General features: G+C 42.7%; 2 protein-coding genes across 4 annotated transcripts in view; both read right to left on the reverse strand.

The window, feature by feature from the left end:
* Positions 1-1,883: 1,883 nt before the first annotated feature.
* Positions 1,884-10,596, reverse strand: LOC111253623 (RNA demethylase ALKBH7, mitochondrial). Its single transcript, XM_086975064.1, has 6 exons — positions 10,570-10,596; positions 10,173-10,255; positions 4,320-4,395; positions 3,529-3,705; positions 2,868-3,006; positions 1,884-2,218 (listed from the first exon to the last, which is right to left on the reverse strand). The coding sequence occupies exons 1-6, from the start codon at positions 10,594-10,596 to the stop codon at positions 1,980-1,982; spliced, it is 741 nt and encodes a 246-aa protein (XP_086831190.1). The 3' UTR covers positions 1,884-1,979.
* kn (EBF transcription factor knot) overlaps positions 6,643-22,868 on the reverse strand; it is a 108,369-nt gene continuing 92,143 nt past the window's right edge. Inside the window, exons 10-16 of one of the 3 annotated variants that reach the window (XR_015316369.1) lie at positions 22,028-22,096; positions 18,968-19,237; positions 18,397-18,663; positions 15,547-15,735; positions 15,122-15,229; positions 9,916-12,891; positions 6,643-9,118 (exon numbers count right to left, since the gene is read on the reverse strand). Coding sequence is in view for 2 of the 3 variants with exons in the window: in XM_022815598.2 (XP_022671333.1) it covers positions 12,812-12,891; positions 15,122-15,229; positions 15,547-15,735; positions 18,397-18,663; positions 18,968-19,237; positions 22,028-22,096 (983 nt within the window). In the remaining variant the exon portion in view is untranslated. Of the gene's footprint in view, positions 9,119-9,911; positions 12,892-15,121; positions 15,230-15,546; positions 15,736-18,396; positions 18,664-18,967; positions 19,238-22,027; positions 22,097-22,868 lie in introns of those variants that run through there. The other 2 variants (XM_022815598.2, XM_022815599.2) reach the window with 2 other exon arrangements.

Below are 22,868 nucleotides of genomic sequence, written 5' to 3' on the forward strand. Positions count from 1 at the left end.
CTTTGGAATGCCTTTCCTAAATTTACCGCAACAGTCTGCATATCTATTTGTCTTCAGCAAATGTCAAATGGAGATTCTTTGATTTTCAAGAAGTTTTGTTTCAAACTGTCTGGTGACTTGTGGCTTCTTTGCAAAATTTTATAGAATTCGTTTCGTAGTAAGACTTGAGCCTATTTTTCGCGGTCGTCCGTAAAATAAATATGTAGACTTGTGTTGACTGTAAACGATTAGCAAAGAAGTTATGACAACTAAAGGTACAGCGTCTTATTTATCCTAAGGTAATTGTCCTACCTATAGAAATATTATTTTCGTGAATAACAGTGATTATAACTACGTTTCCAGTTCCCGTACAAAACGATCGACAAAAAAGAAAACAGATTTTTTTTACCCATTTTAGATTATCAGTTAAAGAATACACGCATGTTCACATCAAGCGTTTATAACTGACAATAGAACGTTCTACCCAAACAACATTAATCTTAACTTACTTTTTGTTATGGCCTACACAAGTATACACGTTGGGACCATTTCGCAACAAGTAGCCTTTATAAATAATCTGTCCTCTTTCTTTATGAGCAAATATAACTAATATTTATATATATTTAACAAGTCCACATCGCTCCTTAACATTTCTTCTTCTCTTTTGACCCCACATGAAATATCGGACATCCCATGTATCAAATTTTAGTAGCCATGTTTAAATAATATATAAAGGAACGTCAGGCCTGAATATTAACGGTTAGGGACACAAAGTTTAAGGTAAGCCATTCACTATTCTAAACGAGAAGCTTTATTTTTTAATTGTAATTTATAAAAATATAAGTACAACAAATTAAAATAATATAGACTTATTGTTGAAGCAACTTTGTTGTCATAGCACGTACGAGAAGTATTTCGTATTCGACCTTAACTTTTGTCGAATAACTTCAAAAACAATACTCACTGCCAAAGACACCCGTACACCCCCGGTTTATCATAAAATACTAAGACAAAACTCGATTATGAAGGTAATGTCTGAGCAACGAATTGTTTAGAATAAAAACAAGTATTTAGAACAATGCGTTGTGCACTCATCAGATGTCTAATCCATTGGTTCAATTCATCCTACAGTATGATTAATGGTGTGGTGATGAGAGATACGTGTTTTTACAAGTATTTTTATTTACTATGCTTCTCATGTGATACCAAGAGCTGTAAGAATAAAAAATCACTAACGCGACTAACAACGAGGTAAAGCTCTTGACGATTATAACGGAGGAGGGTTAATTATAATTGCGGCATTTTATATTTTTGTTTAATAATACATTTAGGTGATGTTTAACAACTATATCAAACCCGGCGCGAAGATAAGCCTTTTAATGAGATATATACTATACTGTATTTTACAATAATAGAAACCGTTGAAACTGCTGTTACAGCGAATTTTAATCAATTGATTTTGATCTTTCTACGAAAGGAACAGCTCATAGCGTTGCAAAAATACATCGTTGTTAGAGCTAAATTGTTAAGTCAGTCGTCGGTCTATCGTTGATAATGATTGGTTCACTCCTATTACAGCGCAGCGCTGTGGAATTTTCCTGCGGCCTGCGCGTAAACATAAGCTAGCTGGAGTTTGAATACGGCAGTGGACACATTATACTTCGCTAACTGGTCCCAAAGCCGTGTGTTGCAATGCTTAATGAGAATTTAAAGGAAATTACAGAAAACTACTCACTATAGGCATAATATTTACAATTCTTCTATCCTGTTATATGTAAGTATTCTAAGTCACGTGCGCTCTATCCTTCGTTAGTCATAACTCTTTGGTGCTTAAGAAACTAGAGAATATGTAAATCGCACTAAGAAAGGCTGACATTAAGTTCGTAATAAAAACAACTTGAAAATAATTATGTATGATATCTAAAATTTACTAGATTATTATTAAAACATCTCCTTATATAAAGCTTACTTGCCACAATTTCTAACCAAAATAATCTAGTCTATCCAGATATCGCCTCTTCCGGCTCAACGCGAAACATCACGGATATTCGTCGTTCCCTGGGAACACGCTGTCCTTTGAATATGGACTGCTTGTCAGCTAAAACTGCGTGAGTATAATTGTACCGGGCGACTCCTGACATTACATAGACGCTCCTCTGTGGAAGGAGAATCTTGACCCAGCAAGAACTGTCGTATTCGAGAGCCAAACGCATAACGACATTGGACATCAGCGAAAGACCTAAAAGTACCAAACATTCTCATCGCATAAAAAACATCAAAGAAGCACACACATTTGATGTTATGTTAGTACACACTATTTATTCCAGTGACGGACGCATCTGACCTGAACGTGCTATGTTTTTTTTGTTGTATTCAATAGGATTATACAGACATCATTATTTTCAATTTTGCTAGTCCTTGAATAGAAACTGTGTAAAAATTTTATCGAGCTTTACGTCAGTATCATCATTAATTGATTTTATTCAGCTAAATTTGCCGATCGACTCTAGAGCACATCTATGTACGTATTGGTGGGCTACCACCAATCCATAAATCATTACTACAGTAAGTTAATATTTTTTGCAAGGCCTATTTACGTATGGTTATGATCAAACCGAGCATTAACAAAATATTTCAATTTGGGTGCAGAGAAGTAGCCTTCAGTAAACAATTCGCTCAATTTCAAACTCATCGCTAGATTTATGATTACGTCTGGTATACCATTGTCCTATGTCACTTCTATTGATTCCCTAAAAATTTACATTACATAAATTTAGTTATGTTTCTTCACCAAAAAATGATCGAATTAAGTGTGCGTATTCATTATATACAGATGTATCATGCCACGTGCCATGGAGTGCATAATCCCCTAAATCGGTGATACTAACCGGCAATTGTGCTTCCACAAAACCGTACGGCATCTATATGTGGTTTAATCTCGCCTTCTTTGGAAACATCGAGGCAGTGGACCATTGGCAGATGAAGGGCATCAGGAGCAAAGCACAGTTCGCGCACTTGCTTCATTACCTATCGAATCCAAATCATATTCAGTTGTGTTATCTTTTTCCTTACTAACATATCCAAAAAAAAGGTATGCTAAGATTCCTTTTACTCGAAGCTGATATTAATCTGAAAATACAACCATTCACATTGCGTATTGTAGAATTGAAAATGGGATTTCTAAACCTTCACGTCTCCGGTGTTGTCTTTACACCATTCCCGTAGACATTATTATTGTCGCCATAAATGGCAATAAACAAGTAGTCCAACTACAAGCTATCCAAAACATAAACATATGAGTAGTCGAAGAACATGGAAAGCCTTTACATAAAAAAAAATAAAAATACCATCCCTTACTGAAAGCGGTGGCTAGAAAATATAGCATGATAAAGAAAAACTTCATGAAGAGCTTGAAAGGATGAGCTCTAATCGATTATAATAACCCTTTATTTGAGAACTCCTGAGATTATCTTTTCACTTCCTGCCTTTACAGCATCGTAATTTCGAGCATAAGGATGCGAGTTTATTCGTTGTGGAGACCGTTCTCACCTGTAGGTTTTCTTTTGACCAATGCTTGCGCTCGACCTCCCTGTAGCCGACAATAGCATTGTCCCAATGGTCTTTTTCATAACGAAGTCTCTTGAGGTGAGGTTCGATTTCTTCAATAAGACGATTTTCCTCTTCCTTAGATACAAAGTTCTCGTGTATCTTAAAGGTTCCAGTAACCTACAACAAAATATTTCGAAAAGAGAAAAATCTTATTATCAAAGGACGTTGTATTTGAGTATACAGTTTAATTGCTTTGTAAACTCACACATTACATACTGTACACATTAACTTAAACGTGCTAAATTTATTTTCCATTGATTTTACATCGTACGAGACTCCTATAAAATGAACTTCTTTACGTATCGATGAAATATTTAATTTTATGACACATTTTTAATTATGTAAGAACAACACTCTAGCAATGTCTGAATACGCTCTAAAGAGAATAGAGCAGGCAACCTTTACATCGGTAGATTCAGTTGGCGCAGCAGGAGAGCAATTATGTGAGATTTCAATGTATACATCTTGCAAACAATGCAACGAACAAAATTCAAACATATTCCTATTAATAATCTTCTAACAAATATACTAATCCAATAAATAAAATACTTCATGAAATGGTCGCGACGCTAAAGTTATATATAATCTTATCTGTTTTTTTGCAAGCAAAATTCCTAAAACGTTGACGCGAAAAGCTATTATTATCATTATTGTTATTTAAATCAATAGCGATACGTTGTACTCGTTTTTCGAATAAATATGCTGTTCTAAAACACAACACAGGAACTAACCTGTACTAAGGTCGCAGCATCGGATGCTTCAAACAGGTGAAGATCAGCTCTTTTTTGTATCGGTTCACTCGAACAACTGAACAAACGGCGAATCAGGAAGTATCCAATAAAACGCATTTTTAATAAACGGTATTTATCCGGTTCCTCTTCTTCTTCGATTTGGCCTGTGTTTTATGTAATATGCATAATAAATGGTTTTGTTTACCCAGCGCTTTTATACAATACTTGGTTTGCTGCGCCTAAGCAAAACAGACACTATTGGCTCACACATTTTAGCTAATTCAGTTAATAATCATCATATGCCTATAACGCTTTTCAGTATACAGTTAATTAAACTAATTAAGACACCTTATTCGACGAAACGCAAAAATCTTCCTATCTATTCAAAGTGTAACAATTTTTTTTCCGCTGAACTCTTTCATGTGAGATGCGATTGAGATTTTTACATGCCGGATAGCACCAAACGTTAAGCTGGCGACATTTATTATACATGGGTCTACACGTTTTTTTTTTTACGACAAGGTGATGCGTAACATACCTTTTATTTTGGGAAAACTAGATAATCCAACCGTAGTCCATACTATTGTGCGATCTGAGTTCACTCATTTAATGTTTAGCGGAAAAACAAACTCTAACAATGCAACGAACAAGCTCAGCTGACCAGAATGGGGTCGCCCTGTGAGTGTCGTCTAATCAGCTGTTCTGGCGTTCGAAACGCGCTGTTGATATCCGAAGCTCGGGTATTGTTTATCAACAGTTGCGCGGCCGCAGCTCGAGACACCGCCCACGTATGTCCGGAGCACTAACGGATAACTTTGTCTTGTGGCGCGCGAATCAGCTCCGAAAAGTAAGGAAGCCGGACTCTCTATCTAGTTCCGGTGCGAAATGACATCTGACATTACAGGAAAGTAGCGATTACAGTTGCGGGGGGAAACTATACGTGACTGAAACCCGGCCAGCCAAATTATTTTCAGTTTCTGAAGCTCAGTTCCTAAAAAGACCATATCGGAAACCGATATTCACACAACTAAACCAAACTAAGCACGCTACACTAACAAGCAGCAAATTATTTATTATGTATCCTTTAAAAACAGTTCAGATAAATTGTTTTTGATATTTGAGAGCTGGTATTGTGCAGCGGCGGATAAAATCATTGTGGGACAGCTATCTACACCTCACACGTGTTTATATATACCTGTTATTGCTACGGAGAAGACATACTGACAACTCAAACTCTGATCATCAAAAACGACGCATTTTCACCATTAACGTATTAGAGTGCCTGCTTAATAAGGTTACTTACATACATTGCAAAAAACTCGCTAAGACCCTGTTGCAAAGACGAGCTGATGAGAAAGGACATCGAGTTTATAACGTTTTTATCATGAATATATATCGAAGGGGAGAGAGAGAGAGAGATAGGATGTAGGCCTCAGGCCTTTCCAGCGCCAAGCCCTACTGTCTAGTGTCAAACAAGAATAGACTGTTTAAACACCACATAACACAATTGTTTCCATAACTGTTTTGTCATCAAAACGTTCTCTTGCAGTTTTTTAAATACACTGAAACTTTTTGCCCATATATAGCATATGATATTCGCACCAGGCGTAGAAAGATACGGGATAAGACTACCCGGAGCACTGTCTATTACTCAATGTGACACAAACAGGAATACTCATTCATGCTGGCCCTTAGAAAAGATTCACTCTATTGAAGTTAATTCCGTTCATCTTCGCAAGAATTTCTGTTTAACGTAATTATCCTAGGCTAATGGTGGTAAGAGCATCTCGACTTCATAATGTGATCAAACTGTGATAGATTTTGTTGTTATCTTATGAATGCAACGTATAATATTTACAAACTACAAATTTCAAAGACTACAGTATTAAAGCGATTCAACAATGCACAGTATTTGATTCCTAAACACGAGCCAATTTAGCCCGATTAGCTCGTCAAGCTGCGTGCATGTACGATCTACATTTTTCTTATCGACACTGCTACATGTTTTTTGTTACTGCACCCATGTACTATATTATCGTATTGACACATAGCTAATTTTGATTTTACATTAGTATTTATAGTTGTAAAGCTTTATATTCAGATTTTCTTAATGACACTGAGATCAGCCCCAACATAAATTGGACCATATGGATGCTAGCGCTTATCTTTACATGGATCTTAAAAATAGGTAAATTATTCTACTTCTCTTTGCCGCGCTGATCTCAGAGCTTCTAAAACATGTTTGGTAGTAAGTTTTGAGGCAGCATTTGTGAAGCTGTAGGACACAGGGCGCGGGGTCAACTCTGGAACGAGAGAAAGGCGGTTGGGAATTGTGCTCATCAAAAAGTTATTTACAAACAAAATGAATCTTTATCTTGACTTGTAGACTACATTCTCTCTTTGCATGATACTGGCACATCGAGAAGTATCTATTCAACCCGACCCTATGCCCAGTTTTATCTACCATGGCCGCTGTCTTCTATCTCAAAGTTACACCAGTACACTCTACGGTAGTGACCGGTGCACCATTCACATAGACCGGCCATCAATCTCGACCCGCTCAATCTTGTTGTCTAGCTTTCGTGGCCTTACTAGCGCGCGCTACACAGGATGTGAATGCGGCCTGGCTTGAAACCCCGCACTACCTTTTATCCGCGGTCCGGGACTTCAGGAAGTTCTCGTATTCAAGGGAGCTATCTATGAACACAATCTCTTCGAAAAAGATCGCACCATTTCTAAGCTATTTCAACAGCTTCCTTCCTCTTAATTTAGGAAGGTAACGAAATAAACAATGCATTTACCACCACCGACGGAGACAATCGTCCCTCCCAATTTAAAAACAAGGTAGGAGCCAGGTAGGAGGCGGGCGTGAATGGAAGCTAAGCTTTGAGTTTAATTCTCCCTTGAATATAGTGTATATAACTTTTTAGGATACATATTTATGTAAATATTTATATTCATCTTTATAGCTAAGACAGTGTGCCTACGAAAGCTAATTTCAAAGGTGTCTCTATTTAAGCATTAGCTATTGCTTAACCCACTTATCTTTGCCTGTTCAATAGCTTTAGGACCACTTAAAATTTTCACTGTTTTGGCAAAGTGAGCACTTTTAGATAGTTACTTGGCTGTTTCTTGATTTAATAACACATTTCTCAACATGTATGATTCTGTGTTTGTTATTGAATTGTTTATGAATCTTTACAGATAATAATATATACGTATATATCGTATCTGGCGAAGTGGCTAACGAAAAAGCTTGCATGGTAGCCGTTTGGCTTAGCCGTCTTGTCCGAAGAGACTCAAGAAGCGGAAGTCATGAGGCATCCCAAGCAAAGAATCAAGAAAAAAGAGATCGAAGTAGGCCATCGAACATGCGGTCCTAGCATCATGTCAATCGCGCTTATTCATTTTAATCGTGTGGCGATTGTGGATTTACTCGGATAGCTGTAGTAATTTTTTCGTCAGTGTCGACGTGATTTCTACACCATTGAAAACTAAGCGTTCCGAGTTTCACGCTACGCGCTGCTATTTAAGAAGCATTGCTTTCGACATTTCATAAACTAAAGTTTTCGCGCTGATGTGGTAAGGACGTGTTTGAATACTAACCTCTGAGAATAAATTAGACTTAAAAATCACTTGCTTTGAGATTAAGAACCATTGCACTGGTGACTTCTCTGTCATATCTTGAGAAAAGAAGGAGCTGTCGAAAAATACACTTCAGTTTACGTAGTTATGCACAAGATACAATAGAACTAACAAATCTATAACTATCCATTCAATTATCTAGTTGTTTCCCCTTCCTTCTATTAGTGACGCTCTGAGATGACGCTTTTCATCTTAGGCGATTTTGGAGCCTTTTCTTTATCGGACTCTAATTCTGATGATAGCGTTGAGAAAGGCGTCGATGATTCCTCAGATATCGCTCTTGGTCTGATCACGAGTGTCTGAGGCGGACGGGATGACCGCTTGGAGTGAAGCTCTCGTCTTTCCCGCGGCGCGGTTCCCTCGTGGCCCCAGTAGAAGCTAGTTCTTGCTCCAGCTTTATTTCCCTGTCTCGGCCGTAGGGCCTAACTAAGAACGAAGCTGGGGTTGCTTAGGATAAGTAGGGTTGTTGAGGGGCTAGTTTCTTCCTTACTGGATTGACTAGAAACAGCCATACCGACGGCCACGGTGGCCATCACCGCCTCCTTCTCCTTCAACACCAGCGTGTGTGTCGTCGTCGTCGTCGTTGTCGCCGCCGCTGCCGTTGTCAGCTTCTCCCTTATGGTCATCCATCTTCATTTCGCACCCGCTTGCATACATTATTAATAGCGGGTAGCCGCGGGTGTTGCCCCTTCCCCCACTCGCCGCCGGGCTTCTCGTCGTCAATACTATAGTATACAGCATACAACCACGGCACCTAACTCCTAGTAGCAGCTGGCGTTTATCAGCTTTTCAGCCATCACGGCCCAAATTCACCATTTCAGTGCTTCCATCCCTATCGGGCCAGCTTAGCCACACATACTTCGGTCGGTAGAGCGCTCGACTTGCCGACGGCGTTCTGCGTGTGCAGTCGTTCTCCTTCTTCCACCGGTGAAGAGCGGGATGGGACGAGAGAACGCGGCAGAAGCGTCAGCCGGCCAACTAACCATTTGCTATAGGATGAGGAGCCAATATCGCTACGGTAGTAGCAGCGGCAGCCTCCGTGCCACTTGGAAGGCAGCTGCCTAGCTACGCAGCAACCATGGAAGCGGACAGCCGGGCAGACCAGATCAGAGCTTCAATGATGGACGAAAGTCGGTTGCTTAATGGCGCCGTACCTGTAAGCCAGCAGCTAACGTATTCTACGCGAAAGGTAGCTAGGCGTTTTGAAATCATCTAGCTGGCTTCTGTTTATCTAAATACACATAAGTATTTGTGCTAACGATTACAGAATGTGTGGCCTTAAAAAAATCTAAGAACACGAATAGGTTTCTCTTTTCAATGTCAATCCTTTTTTTTTTTGTTTAGGACGTTGAATTTTTCGTATGTATCTAAATGTATAACGAATTTACGTGACAAGGCGTGCGCCAGTTGCTCAGGTCGGAAATGTCTCAACAAACATCTATTGAGAATCCTGCTTAATAAAGCTGGACTCATATGGGAATATCTGATGGGAACATCCAAGTCAATGGCCGGGTGATTTGGATCAATCTTCCAGTTAAACGGGCGTTCGAGTTTCAGTTTTAAAATATGGATCTTCCGTAATTGGGAAGAAAAAGGACATACAGCGAAAATGGTTAACGTCAATTTTTCCGCGAAAATAATTCGTTTATCTTAGAAAAGATACAGGTATCTATATACAGCCTCGTATAGGTTAGGTTTGTAAGAGACAGTGTCACTAAACGGACGAGCAAACAATAGCATATAACATGTTTAAAGAGCATCGGGTTTTATCGACATTTAAGCAACAGACTTTACCATATTCTGCCAAGATATAGAATCTCGTACTGCTCGAACGTGGTTATTTTTTTTTAGTCATCATTAAATACAAAATGTCATCGAACAGCCAAATAGAATAGAACGTTTACAGCATCAGGTGTACATACATATTTTGAAGTGAAAACACCTTACTTACCATTAGTGTCATCGTTTGAAGAAAGGCTTTATTCCTTTAATTCTCGTTACCATCAGCAATTATTGCACACAAAATACCATAATAGTAATAACTCTAATAATAATATACTTATTATCATTATGCTTATTAGGCGAATGAAAAAGGAAAAACACTAGCAGTGTAACTCTGTCGTCCTTCTGATCACGAGTATCCTCAGCATCAATTGGAGTATCTTCCAGTGCTCGTTATTATCATCGTCAAAAACCAAAACAACTGACCTCTCGAACAGCAGGTGACGCACGAGTATACCGGTCGAAGAGTCACCTCTCCTATTTATATCATCGTACACATATATAATATTCTATCCATTGTCATCGTTTGTGTTCCGCTAGTCTACTGTCGCTGTGGATGCTGTCTTCGTTGAAAGTATTAAAAATCATCACGTATCATTAAAGCTGCTTTTCTTTAATTACTACACGCACATGGTACTGTCATTGTTCTTCTAAATTGATCCTTCTTCTTCTAAGCAGACCGTTTAATAATGGCTAATTTCTTTCCTCCTCTCTCGACGATGATCGCACTTGTTGTTGTCCTCCCGTCCATAATGTTGCATTATTAATAGTATTTATAGACAGTAAAGAATAATTATTGTAATTATCATTGGCGGCTGCTAACTGACGTACACTCGACCACATGCGTCATCATGCTTTCACGTCCGCGTCGTCTGCACGGTCTACGACGGTCATTCTTTAGTCTCAATGACAGTCATAATAATGATAATAATTATTACTATTATTATTATTATTATGGTAATGCTAATAATAATAGTCATCTTAATGTTAAATAGTATCAATATCTAACTGGGCAACAATATGTACGTGCATTTCTTTGCGGTATCTACTTGATGTGTGAATCTGGGATCGTACTGATATAGAGAAGGATATGTAAGATTCGACCCTCGGGTGGAAGCCTTGCTTCTTAGGTTATAGGTAGGGCAAACTGCCATTTAATTCTCACTGTGGGGGGCAAAGGTGTGTGTGCGGCAGCAAGGGTCACACGCACACACAGGCGCACACAACAGTCACACGCTTGCCCTTTTTTACTCTGCTGGTTTTCCTTGCCAGGAGGGCTGGTCTCTCGCTCTGCGCGGCGAACAAAACCCCCTGCGCATGAACGAACCGCATCGAAAAGGCCTGGGCGGGCAGAAATTTCCGTTCTGCTTGACGGTCAGAAACTGTTGCTGTCAAATGAAGCCTTTCGTTCACTGAAAACCGAGGTGGTGCTGATGTGGCGGCAAGTGGTAAAACTTTTGGTGCCTTTGCTCATGCAGTTGTTATTTAATTATTTCTTTGTGTTTTAGATTATGAAGGATCCTCGTTATTCAGTCTCGAGTACAACGGAGCTAGGAGGCTACTAGCCATTCTGTATTTTACGTCTCAAACGTTACAGTGTCGCTAGAAGATTGAAGATTAAGCTATAAAACGCCTTGAGATACTGCTTGTCTGATTCTGCTTTTTACATAACGAGTCGCAATTAAATAAGAGAGAAGCCGAGATCAGAGAGAACAATGCTCTGATAAGAGTTAGTTCTGAAATAAAAAGTGAACGAACTTGCCCTCAAATCGGCTTCGTTTAAATAAATCGGACGTCAGCTATAACTGAACTCTCTCTCTCTCTCTCTCTCTCTCTCTCTCTCTCTCTCGTCTACATTGGAAAACGAATAAGATGACAAAAATATTATCAATAGTAATGTACACGTGGACCTTGCTGTTTTCAAGTGTGACCAAATACCATTACGATGACGATAATCGTTATTTATCTTTTGTCAGCCTGCCCTTCGACCGTAATCATCGAATGGCAAAAATGCAGTTTTCATCAACTGATGTTGCTACTTTGGTATCATTTAGACACTGTAGAGTGAAACTTCTTGTTGGTTTGCCTTTTTCTTTTGTTCGGAAATAAAAAGGACTTCTAATGCCGCGCTGACGATCGCGTTGCGGAAAAGGAAGAGAGAGAGAGAGAGAGAGGGAGGGAGGGAGAGAGAGAGGGAGGGAGGGGGGAGGAGTGGGATTAGGCTGCTGCCTAGTGCGAAATCACGGGGCCTTTTGATGATGATGATGAGGACTGGTGCTTGTTGAGCTGTACAGGGATCGATTGCGATTGATGGATATGGCGAGGTGTTGAGGGCACTGCTGCTGACTGGCGCCCCGTTGGGCAAGTCGACAAGGAATAGGTCCTAGTTCCTTATGAGCAAGACATACAGAGCGATCAACTACAAAATATTTACACCTCCCACCGTCGGGGCGCCGTATTATGGCGTCAACACATACACTTTCATATGCTCCCTTTGTATATGGAAAACTATCAGGGTGACTGTCTGTAGTGAGTGTGTGAGTACTCATATGTATAAACATAATGGCTTTATGTATGTGTCATGTTGTTACGTGGTTGGTTGGCATCTCAAGCTGAAGTTATTGAACACTATGCACAGCACGCCACAACAACGAATCGAGCGTGGTATCGCATAATATCATGTGCTGTGTTCGTGGCGACCCCTGACGGTGAGCAGGATACATCGTGAAGCACTCCAGGGAACTGGTGTGTGGAAGCGAGCCAGAGGTCGTCGTCGTCTGCTCCTATTAACTTCAACTATTTCTTTCTGTTCCGTGTCTTCTGCTTTTCTGTTTATGTTTATTCATTGATGGAAAAGAGGTGTGCTATATACATATTGATGACGATCGCTGGCTACGAAGCGGCACGGGTTTAACGAAGTTATTTGCTGCGAGGACTTGCTGTGGTCAATTAGGCGTGAATCGCCGGCCTGACGTTAGCATATGTGCACATGACCGCCGCCGTCGCCGCTGCTGTCGACTTTTTTAGCCTCGGCTTTGCGTTTGGCCGACGGGGACAGCGAGTGCTTAGGCCGGCGCAATAGGGGGCACAGGCGTCATCGGTGTGAACGCCGTATAATGGCTAGGGTGAGGGACGCTTCTTAGTCCTGCAATCGAAATAATGAACAACAACAATGACATAAAGCGTACAATGGTAGATCCATTAGATAAGCGAAAATCTATACTATCTTATCTACTGCGCATTGCAACAAACAATACAAAATATAGTAGCTAGGATGATGGCGCGGGAACTGCGTGAGCTGCAGTTTTGATACAGACCGAAAGAGAAAAAGCTGCATCGAGGAAATAACAACTTCGAAGGTGGAAGGTGACGGTGGATTTCATTTGCTGTTTATGGCTTATTGCGGGGAATTAGAGGGATTTGTCGCAGCTGAAGCTCCGTCGCCAGTAACTCCAATCCGATACACTAGACTTCCGGGAGGGCAACAAGCAGCACCCATCGAGCTGGCAGCAGGCGAGTGATCAGTTGCGGAGCCGACAACCAGGCAATCGAAGTGGACGGCTTTCACAATTCGTCATGCGGACACAACCTTCTTGCTTGTCCATTATTATCGCGAAACAACGCGGGATAGACAAGTAAGGGCGGAAACGGGCGGATCTCGAGCTTGACTGCCTTTGACGTTGTTTTCTACCTTGACTATCCTGAATGGCTTTCCCTAGAAGCTTTATAGCCAAGTGGGCAAGAATGGGGACCGTAAGAGTTCAATGGCGTTCTGCGGAACATAGCTGTCTCGGGTACATAGTATTATGGAAGGCAACCAGGAGTGGTCGTATAGGGAGCGGCTGTCTACAATCGAGGTTGCTCGAAACAGTTGAACCAGGCTGAGAAATAAGAGGGGTCTAGACTAATAAAAAACGATACAAGGGTGTTTCGAGGTGTCGTGCTGTCTGTTTTTGTCTCCAACACCGGCGTCGAACGACTGAAGTCGCCCCCGCGCGCACCGCTCGTGACGACGGGCCCTTGTTTCCCCTATGTCGCCTGCAAGCCCGAGCAGACGTCAGTCAGAACCCCACCAACAACGATGGAGTAGATAGGTAATCACGTCGGCTCCAAAAGCACAAGCAACCAGGAGACAACGCAAAGCGAGGCCACCCGGCGACTCTTCAGCCGCTGTTATAGCAGGACCTATTTTATCCCTACTTTTGGCACACACGCACTCAACCATACGCGGTCTGCTCTACGTTCTTCCCTTTTACGTTAGCTGAGAGGCAACAGAAACTGCAGCTTCTGCCTATCTCCAACCGGTTGACCTGGCCACTACAGTTCCAACAGCTGCCATCACTGTGTGAACTATTACAGTGTCCATTCTTCTCTCCCTGCCAATAGTACTGCCAGAACCGCTGTACCAGGAACGAAATGAGAATTAGAGGGAAACGTGGCCGAGGAAAGACACTTGGACAAAGGAAACGGCGTCGAACCTCCAGAGGGGACTCGAGGGAAACTGTAGAGAAGAAGCGACCGGAGGAATCGGGGAACCACCGGAATCTAAGACGAGACGCAAACTGCAGCAGCAGTGGTAACAATGGCGAGAGAAGTTCCTATATTCTCTCTGTCTTTCTCTTGTTCCCGTCCTTCTATAAAACGGTCGCGCGGAGTTCCGACTTTAGTTGGTCGGTACATAGAGACGAGCACGCCGTCCCAAAACTCGGATGACGCAGCCACTGCCAGGGGGGGGGGGGACAGCAGAAGGATGAGGTAGAGGGAATGTCTTTCCTTCTTCCACTACCGCGATCACTACTAGGCCTACCATATCTTTCACTCTCGCTTTCTCTCTCTCTCTGCGACCATCTATCCTGTAGCGTAACTCGTTGCCTGTACTTCTGCTGCTCCCAGAGACTAATGTGGGAGAAGTTTTTTCTTGTTCGTCTGTGCAGACGATTCTCTTAGTCAGTGTGCATGTACGTTTGCTTTAACTTCGCCATAGTTATAGGGAAGCTCGCTATTGAAACAGAGGCCAAGAAAAAAGGGCAGATACAGTGAGCTCGTTCGCATTTAAGCGTGAGGCGGAGGAAGGCGGGCGATCGGCTGATCGTCGGCTGAATCGGCCTCCCGATCCTTCGGCGAGAAACAAGAAACACTCGTACGGGACGCGACAATTTGCCACCCACCGGGAGAGCGGAAACCAAATGTTGAAGGCGGAAGAAACTGGCTATTAGGCACTCGCATATTGAGGCAAGAACTTGATCCGACAGTGAAAGCGACATTGAGATATTTGGAGGCGCTTATGAACAAACCATTTAAAGACTGAAGGAAAGGGCTGAGAAGAATTGATAGAATACCAGAACGCATAGAAACTATGGAATAGAAAAACGTACCGTTGAATATCTGCTGAGACGAAGATCCAGTAGGCGTTACAGAGCCCCCAGATGGTGTGCCGGTCATTGTTGGAGTAGGGCTGCCGTAGCCACCGGGCGTCGGAGTGCCTGTGAATAGTTATGCAGTAAATAAGCTAGTCACGACGGGTCTGGTTGACCGCTGTAACGAATCCGAAGCCTTCACAGCTAGCCTATACATAGAGAAGATCGAAAGAAACGAAAACTGCTCTCTATTACGGATGAAGACGCACGCAAAATCGGCAGTCTCGTCTCTTCCGAACGAAATGACTTAGTCTTGAATCATTTAAGTTCGGTAAAATCTATCGAATTCACTCAACTGAAAAGACACGTTAAATTATTGGCTCTTATATAGAATCTTTATATTCAATTTAATCCTGAATAATGAACTGATTCTGATGACTAACCGGTGGACTGTGGGTGCCCGAGGTTACTGTAGCCGGTGTTGGTTTGCGGCTGCGACCCGGTAGCAGCGGAGGAGTTGTTGCCGTTGTTGTTGCCGTTGTTATTGTTCGCGGAGGTACTATGAGGAGTAGACGCGTTCGAAGCATAGCCGCCTCCTCGCGGAGAGACACCTTCCGATGGTGGCCTTCCGCCTGGAACAGTAAACATGAAATGTCAAAACCATGCTACTGTATCAAAAATGATGTTGCAGCGTGAGAACCGCTATAGAAAGGACTATTTCTGTGAATTTGTTATGACGTCCATTTCTTCACAGACAGTCTACAAAGCTGCGTGGCCAATAGGCCTACACAAGTGGTAGCACCAATGAAAGCATGCCCAAAGGTCAATATCGTCCAACGCTCAAAGTTAGTTAAAGTTCATGCCGATGTCTAAAAGCTAGCCAGGCAAACACTGACAGATATTCTTTGTCTATGCTTTTTGTGCGTCCTCAATATGCCGCTATTAACTTTAACAAGGCTAAAAAAAAGAAAAGCATTATATCATCTTTGTCTCAAGTATGATATAGTTGCAGCAACGCACTCCGTAGTAGTCTACATAGATATAGTTTAAGGGTTTAAGGTTTAGACTTGGACAGAATGGCTACTGCGGTGGAATAAACTGGTTAACACGCAGTAAACTTTATAAACTTAGAGACATCTGGTAACGAAAGTTTGAATCCGGTCGAAGGCTTCATCAGTAACATTGCTACCTTACAGTTTGTAATTGTCCACAGAAAACAACTGCGTTTAAGGAAACGATAAACGACGTTCCAATAGCCGAATTATGCTAAATACGCACAGCTGTGATGGGACAAGATCTAAAGGCTTAAATATGTGTAAGTATGGGCCGAAAATTGCAACAACATCCATAAATAGAGCGCAATGCACCATCAGTTATTTCACTATGAACATGGCATCTTTCGATACTAGTCCCGGCTTCATAATACATTACGTTAAACAGATTCAAGGAAGGCTTTACCCAAATTCTAGCTGTTGATGACTTCTGATCAGTTAGATATTTACGCTGTTTCGCCAAAATTAGGACAACATTTCACATCATTGACGCATAATGAACAGCGAAGGAAGCTCTAAAAGCTAACAAGTAATGTTAAAAAATATCGCTCAAAATCTGCGATTGAATACGTTCCTGTCCTCCCAGATTTTAAACTGACACAGTATTGCTCGCACTTAAACAAGAACTTAACTTTTCAGGTTTATAAAGTAGAAAAAAAATCACCGGCGATGGAAAGCTATGTCAATATCTGCGCAAATACGCACGCAACCCACTTAGGGCCCGTAGCCGATATAACCGTCGACGCATTCCTATTGGCCCTACGTAGGTTACCTAACAGTTTCCAATCAATCAGAACGATATTTTCGAACGATACTTTTACAGCCGTCAGAAAACAGCAGATTAATTCCAGCCGATAAAAACGAATACAAGAAGGCGAGACCTCATCAGTCCTCGCGAAAGTTCCTCGTCAATCGGGAGTCTATAAGGCCGAAGGAGGTATCTAGAAAGGTCGATATGTGCGAACGGTCAAACAGCCGTTACGGAAAACCTTCAGAACTATTGTAACCGAATTTAAGGAGTCAGCAATACTACTTACCACTATAAAGTCTGTTGTGAATAGGCTCTAGAGAGTGGTTTTGCGTTTTAGTCCGGTGGAATTTTTTTCCGGTTACCACTTTTTTGGTCCCCTGTTTTCATCTGGAGGATATTAGCAGGATCGATTCTCCTTAGAGACGACCGCGATAATATCTCCGCAAACAATGCTTTACGTGACTTGGCGCCTTCCAGAACGCATCAATCATCCTGGTGGATTTTCGCTTTTTGCAAAGGTAGATATAACGCACGTTCGCCATTAAGCGGGCTTCAGGATAGGTATTGCAGGACGCTCGGCACACCTCTTACGCCCACTAAGAATCCAAGCGTCGTGTTATAAATGTAGCCACTGTAGGCTAATGGCAGCGTCGACTAGATCTAGCTGAGCACGACACTGATCTTTATTCTACCACAACTTTAAACCCTTATCAAAGGAGTAAAAAGCCACAATTCTTTTGCGGGGTCTGTGACCGTGCAGATTAATTTTGCCGTAGCATATTAGATATTAGATACGTCTAACTGTTTTTCTTGACAAACGATAACTAGGCGTAGCAACGAAGCGATGCACTACAAAGCATTGGAAAATTACTGATATAGTTACTTCGGTATGCTGCATTAATGACTATAGTCATAGTAGGGTAATACGTATTATTTTATGTATCGATTACTCTAAGGTCTGTATGACTTAAAACAAAAAAGTTGTGACTGGTGAAAAACAGTGCAAGCCGGCGGTTAATTCGAAAAGTCAGAAAACAAACCGCTTCAGCCCGTAACAGTCGATCAGACCCAGTTTCGACTACTTGTTATTGGTAAATAGTAAAAAGCAGCTTATCTTAGCCATTAATCCCAACGTATAACACAAATGTATCGAGATGAGAACAATCTCTATTCCGAGGCGATCTAGCACGCGTCTCGGTTAGAACCGATATAGATAGAAGCTCTTACCTCGTCATTCTACCGTTTACCACTGGCATCGAAAGCCCAACCCATCTAGCGGGCTATTATCGATATAGTCAGTTACCGTTTCGATAGTGGTAGCAATAGCCTGTCGAATGCAGTATTATACTAGATCAGCCTAGCAAATAGCTGTTGTGCACATTTTATTAATCAGATAAATACACAGTAGGTGAGTGATAACATTGGGATGAACGTAGACCTTATTATTACTGTTACATAGAAAGTCGAAACTACTTAAATCAAGTGCTTACCGTACTCCTGTCCGTTCTGTTCGACGTTTACGGAGAGCTGACCCGAATAGGCGTTAAAGCTGGACTGCAGCTGGCCGTTGGGTGAGCGCGGCGAAGGCGAGGCCAAGGCCAGCTGATTGTTTCGCGGTATCTGATAGAGCATCTCGGCCAAATCAGCGGCTCGTTTCAGTATGATCTCTTTGGGCAGGCGTTCTGGATCGCCTGGATGCCGCGGAATCAGCTTCGCCAATCGCTGGAATCCGAAGTCGATCGTGGGCTCGTTCAAGGCTGCAGCCACGACGGCCACGGCAAGGATGACAAAAACAAAACTACAATGTAACATAAGTACAATTCCCCGTGTACCTATAATATTTACTTATTATACATAGTTAGAAACAATTTAATGCCACGTTACGCATTAAACAACAGAGGGCTTTTTGCTACGATTTGATTGTACGCTTAGAAATTCAAATTGGGTTTCAAGGAAATGTTGAATCTTCATTATTGTTAATACAGTAACGAAGCCCAATAAGTAAAAGATGTATTTCAGAACTTATCGTTAGATTCGCACAAATATCTATAGAGAACTTACAGACGTAAGTGAAGCGACCAGGCGCACTTTTGCAGAACTGCTTGGACTTGTAGGAGAGAGTGACCTCGACGGCCCCGGGAAGGTGGCGAGGGGGTGTCTGTACCCGGATGGCGTGCGGTGTGAGCATTTCGCTCCAGACGAGCATCGTGCTAAACACGACCTGAAGACCCTCGAAGAAGTTGTCTCCAATGATGATCACTGACGAACCACCTTCCGTCCAACCCTCCGAGGGACTGATCGCCTTGATACACGGCGTCGAACTGAACGGAACTGCAATTGAGGATAAAGTGCCAATGCAAAAGTACCGATGCAGATCATTTGCTAACTAGATTAGGAAATAGGCGTATGAGCTTCGTGAACGGCAGTGTTGCTACCGGCAAAAACAATCAATTGCCCCAGAGAGAATGATTAACTGGCTAGTAAAGATTTAAAAATGAGAAGATCGTAGGACGCTTTGATACAGCGCCATACTGCTAACAAGAAAGCAGTGTTACAATATGCTAACCGTATAATTTTATGTTAAAAAAGCGAGCTTAACAAAAAATATAAACAAAGAGCCCTGTTGAACAAAGGTTGTGATTGATGAACGCGAATTAAGACGTTGTAGTCGTCTATTAGGAAGACAAAATGACCGTTTTTCCTTTCGACTTCCTTGAAATACTAGATAAAATTTCATTCTAGCATTGTTTTGTCAATTTTTACGTAGAGTTGATGACAGGTGTGATTGAGTACAAACACATAAGTAGTAGGAAGGCGTTTGCTTTTGGGCTCCGACTCTAGCGTTAACCAGTTGAGTAGTCAACTTTACTGGGAACTAGTTTCCTCGAAGTGATTACATGCCACTCCGGCTATTTACGGTGGGCGTCTGACTAACAAAAGTAACACCTTTATATTTGCAGAACTGAAGAGCAATTGATGAGATAAAGCACGGATCCACTGCAGCAAGTAGCTGACGACTCAAGAATTAAAGATAACCTTACTTTGTACCTATCCAACGTTCTACGTCTCAGATGAAATTCGTCTCAGATATAAAGCATGCTTTACGGCGGCCAGGTAGTTCGACGAACAAGATGAAAGATCGCGTATGATAAATTTTGCCACCCTTTAGTATCTTAGGCTCTCCTGCATCTTTGCGTTGTGGTATTGCGTTCGACGTTGCCTCTGTTTAATCCTCGCTGACGCAAGCCGGAATCGAAATAAAATGTAGGTAGAATTGACACGACCTCCGTAAGGCAAACTTCGTATGAGGTTGTTGTACGAGACGACCACCCTCAACGCGGCTGACTGTCCAACCAAAACGCATAAAGCTTTCTTTTTGGATCTATCTCTGTAAAACCAAACTCGGGAACCCGTACCCCTGCGCCATGTCTTTCGTGCTTCTGCAGCAGCAGCTGCAAAGTTGTACTCCTGCACGCCACTTTCTGCCTGTTCTATCCAGTGAAGTGCGCGCATCGTCCCATCCAACAATCGCATTTGTTCGCCGTACAATAATGGTGACATTAGAAAGGGGACGTGGCAGCACCACCGGCGACGGGTGCTCTCGGTTTGTTACCAAGCAATGCAAGTAGTCTCGCAATGGTGGCATAGTGCACGATATCAAAAACGTATGGCCTGGGAGCCCTGCTTAGGAGGTTCTTGGCCGAATTGACGATGCTGAGGTTAGCACTGTTGCTGCTTTAGTACCCGCTGCCGCCACTGTTGATGGTTGCGATCATTGCGATAACGATAACATCTCATTTGATAATGACGAGTCACGTGACTTCAGAGTCTTCGTTTCTTCAGCGGAACCCCCACCCATCCAACCTACGTCGTTGCTATTTCATCGTCGGGCACTCGCGCACCCCAGCTCCCGCCGGTTCGCTCCTGGGTACTGTCGCAGGACGAAAAAGAGCGCCCTTCAAAAAAGTGAGCATTGGCACAGCAGCCGGTTGATGCTGGTCCTGCTGCTCTCTTTGCAAGCGCAATACCTGGCTTAGGCTGCATGTACTGCCGTCTGTACCGCCGCCGCGGCCCCCCCCCAATTGAGAAAGGAGATGGAGAGAGCCACGCGCGAGGAGAAATGAGAAGGACTGGAGACGACTCGTCCGGCGGCCGCCGACTACGACAAGCACATCAGGCCGTCGAGCGAACGCGTGCTCTAGTTTGTGCCGGTTCAACCTGAGCCAGGATGAAGTGTGTCTGTGAGTGCGTACGTGGCCATGTGTATGGATAAGGTCGACTCGGGTTTCAAAGAGAAGGAGATGGCCACGACAGATAAGCCAACGAAGATGGCAGCGCACACATAGCATCATATACATACATACATACATACTGCTCACGCACGCGGACATCGCTTATGTTGAAGAAAGCAGGCGGAGTTGCTGCGATGGTGCCAGCCTACCGCTCTTCCATATTTCCTTTTGACAGGGAGAGAATGACAGAGTGTGCCTGCAGCTTTCAGTTCCTTCGGGGACGATGGCACGGCGTCGTTGTCGTCGTCGTCGTCGTCGTCGAAGCAGTAGCAGTAATAGAAACAGAAAGATCGTGTGCTTCTGCTGCTCTGTCTGTTGATGGCCGCTTCGGTTCTTCGTTGCCTCTCCCGGACACTCGGCCGAGATGATACGATCGTTATCGTTATTTCAGTGAGAAGCGCAGTAACGGAAAGATTGCCGCTGCAATCGACAATGGTCGAATCCGAATCGCTCTCAATCGGCTATAGCGAGCTTTACTCGTACCAGTAACAACAACGACTATTCGGAGCCATACGGCATCAGGTCGATGAGTTGTACAAGTAGAAAGGCTAGATGCAATGAACATATGGGCTGGCCAACGAATCGTATAGCAAAATTTCCCTTCGTCTCGCTGCCTCTCTTCCCCAACAGCTAAAGTTAACATCGCTGAGGTTGGCTCTTATCCAGAATGCCGCTGCTGCGGCTGTACGCGATGGTGGTATTAATTGAACAAGCTTGGTGTAGATAAGCGCTGCAATTGCAAATGAATGTTAGCATAACAATCGTATAGCTAGCAGTCAGGTCCAGTCGAAACCAAAACATCGAGGAAACCATTCTAAAAGGTACTTACCATCGGTAAAATGTGATGCCGGATTATTCAAAATTAGATCTTCATTAAATCGGGCCCTCTTCACGTCGACTGGAATTCAGATATAAGTAAATTTGCCCGTCAGTATTCGAAACACAGTGAAGTAAATAATCAATCCACTACCCCTACAACTATCAGACATTACGACTGTTATTTCATAAATGAACCGCCACTAGCGGCCTGCGCTTGTCGCTGTTAGGATTCCCGGAAATATTTTCTGAAAGCGTTTTATCGATACAAGCAAAAAAACGTGCTTTCCTACTAAAGGGAATAGCAAAACCCAATCCGCTGTATGAACGTGGCCTCATCATGGCGACTACCTCACCGAAAAACTACTCCAACTTCAATGTGCTCCTGCTTTTGCGCGTATGGCACCAGGCTGAATGTGACTTTGTACATAGATATTGTCCCGCTTCTTGGTATGCCTGCATAACCGTTGCTACTTTTGAGTCAGATTCTTCGATGCGGCAGAACAGGCGCTACCGCAATAGATGCACCTGGCGCCTGGATGCATCCTGGCCGTCTTCGTTCAAGTTGTGACCGCCGCTGTCCGACCCTTCTTCCTGCAGACCTCGGGTATTTCCTACGTATACAGTATCTGTTTGGCAGTCTCCGTTTCATCTGTCTTTCTACTAGCAGTTGTAGCAGCTAGATTGTAACAGGAAGACGCCAACAAACTGGGGTCGACTTCAACCCACCCGTTCCCTCGCTTTGTCGCTACTGGAGGCTTACCGAGCGCCGACCTCAGCGACTCTGGCAACGTTGCGTAAATAAGTGACCACATTAAGTAAAAAGCTCAGCAACTACACAGACACTATATATA

The sequence above is a fragment of the Varroa destructor genome, unplaced genomic scaffold, assembly GCF_002443255.2.
Source record: "Varroa destructor unplaced genomic scaffold, Vdes_3.0 BEIS01000007.1, whole genome shotgun sequence".
In the NCBI taxonomy this organism is placed as follows: domain Eukaryota; kingdom Metazoa; phylum Arthropoda; class Arachnida; order Mesostigmata; family Varroidae; genus Varroa; species Varroa destructor.